The sequence below is a fragment of the Palaemon carinicauda genome, chromosome 16 (genome assembly GCF_036898095.1).
Source record: "Palaemon carinicauda isolate YSFRI2023 chromosome 16, ASM3689809v2, whole genome shotgun sequence".
In the NCBI taxonomy this organism is placed as follows: Eukaryota; Metazoa; Arthropoda; class Malacostraca; order Decapoda; family Palaemonidae; genus Palaemon; species Palaemon carinicauda.
Window position 1 is genome coordinate 119,973,175 of NC_090740.1, and position 1,605 is coordinate 119,974,779.

General features: G+C 34.1%; 1 protein-coding gene across 1 annotated transcript in view; it reads right to left on the bottom strand.

Moving 5' to 3' along the window:
• LOC137655840 (mitochondrial amidoxime reducing component 2-like) overlaps positions 1–1,338 on the bottom strand; it is a 17,698-nt gene extending 16,360 nt beyond the window's left edge. Inside the window, exon 1 of the mRNA XM_068390021.1 lies at positions 1,025–1,338. Coding sequence (XP_068246122.1) covers positions 1,025–1,029 — 5 coding nt within the window. The 5' untranslated portion in view covers positions 1,030–1,338. The remainder of the gene's footprint in view (positions 1–1,024) is intronic.
• Between the last annotated feature and the right edge of the window lie 267 nt (positions 1,339–1,605).

Genomic DNA, 1,605 nt, shown 5'->3' on the forward strand with positions numbered 1-1,605 from the left:
TTTATTTTATTGAAATATAGTACAGTGCATTTCTATAAAAACTCAACAGCAATGAAATAAAAATCTATCATTCATCCATTTACTCACATAACTAATATTAGCATACGAAACGCAACATATTGTTTATAAAAACAATACATACATACATACGGTACTTTCTAGTTTGGCAAAAAATTCAAAGGTGGAGAGTGGGGGGGGGGGGGCATGGGATCTATGCATAATTCAGAAGGGGGGCGCAAAGCAAAAGAGTTTAAGAACCCCTGCTCTAAATGTAAATGAATCCGAAATTTCTCGTATGACTCATAGCACATAAGGAATGTCATAAACTTACACAGAATTTGAGTGTATAGGCCTACAAAAACGAACGTTTCATTTCATTACAAATATGTATTACACAAGAGCGGCTATAAACTACACATAATTTTAGTGTATACACAAATGAACACTTCATTACAATTATGTATTACATAACGGCAGTTATAAACTACACAGAATTTTAGTGTAGACACACGAACACTTCATAACAAATATGTTTTACATAAGGGCTGTCATAAACTACACAGAATTTTAGTGTATACACAAACGAATACTTCATTACAATTATGTATTACATAACGGCAGTTATAAACTACACAGAATTTTAGTGTAGACACACGAACACTTCATAACAAATATGTTTTACATAAGGGCTGTCATAAACTACACAGAATTTTAGTGTATACACAAACGAATACTTCATTACAATTATATATTAATAACGGCAGTTATAAACTACACAGAAATTTAGTGTATACACAAATGAACACTTCATTACAATTATGTATTACATAACGGCTGTTATAAACTTCACAGAATTTTAGTGTATACACAAATGAACACTTCATTACCATTATGTATTACATAACGGCTGTTATAAACTACACAGAATTTTAGTGTATACACAAACGAACACTTCGTTGCAAATATAAGTAATTATTCGCTATCTACACAATAAATGTCAATCCTTGTGGTGGAATCAGCTCACCTCATTATCAAGAGATTATATTCTTCGTTCAAGATGGAACACAAACTGAACTCGATTATCAAGAGAGGAGATTATATTCTTGGTTCAAGATGGAACACAAACTGAACTGAAATACCAGAACCGGCTGGTCCAGATCCCTCCGTTTGTTGTCGCCTTGGGAGATTCATGAGGTGCCCTTGATCTCCTAGTTGTCAGTAGAGTTATCGTTTATATGGTTACATGAGGCTTACATAACTAATTTGAAGCTATTGTCTCTCTTTGTTTAGCTTATCGCATCATAAAGTATTTTTCAAGTGTCAAATAAGCTTCATTTTGCCTTATCAAGATTAGATGGCCGTTGCTAACTTGCTTGGAGATGTGGTTTATCTGGCAGTGTGTGGCAACTAGACCGGACCATGTTCATGAGCCTGCACGCGAGATACCATATCAATAGGCGGATACTACATCAGTATGGGATTGTACGAAAACCTTCTGTTTTTCAAAGATAATATAAATTACGACATTTGTCATAGGACGTTCATGGCAATATACGATCATCTAAAGAGAAAAACTAACCTTTGGTGGTTTTATAGCGAACGCAT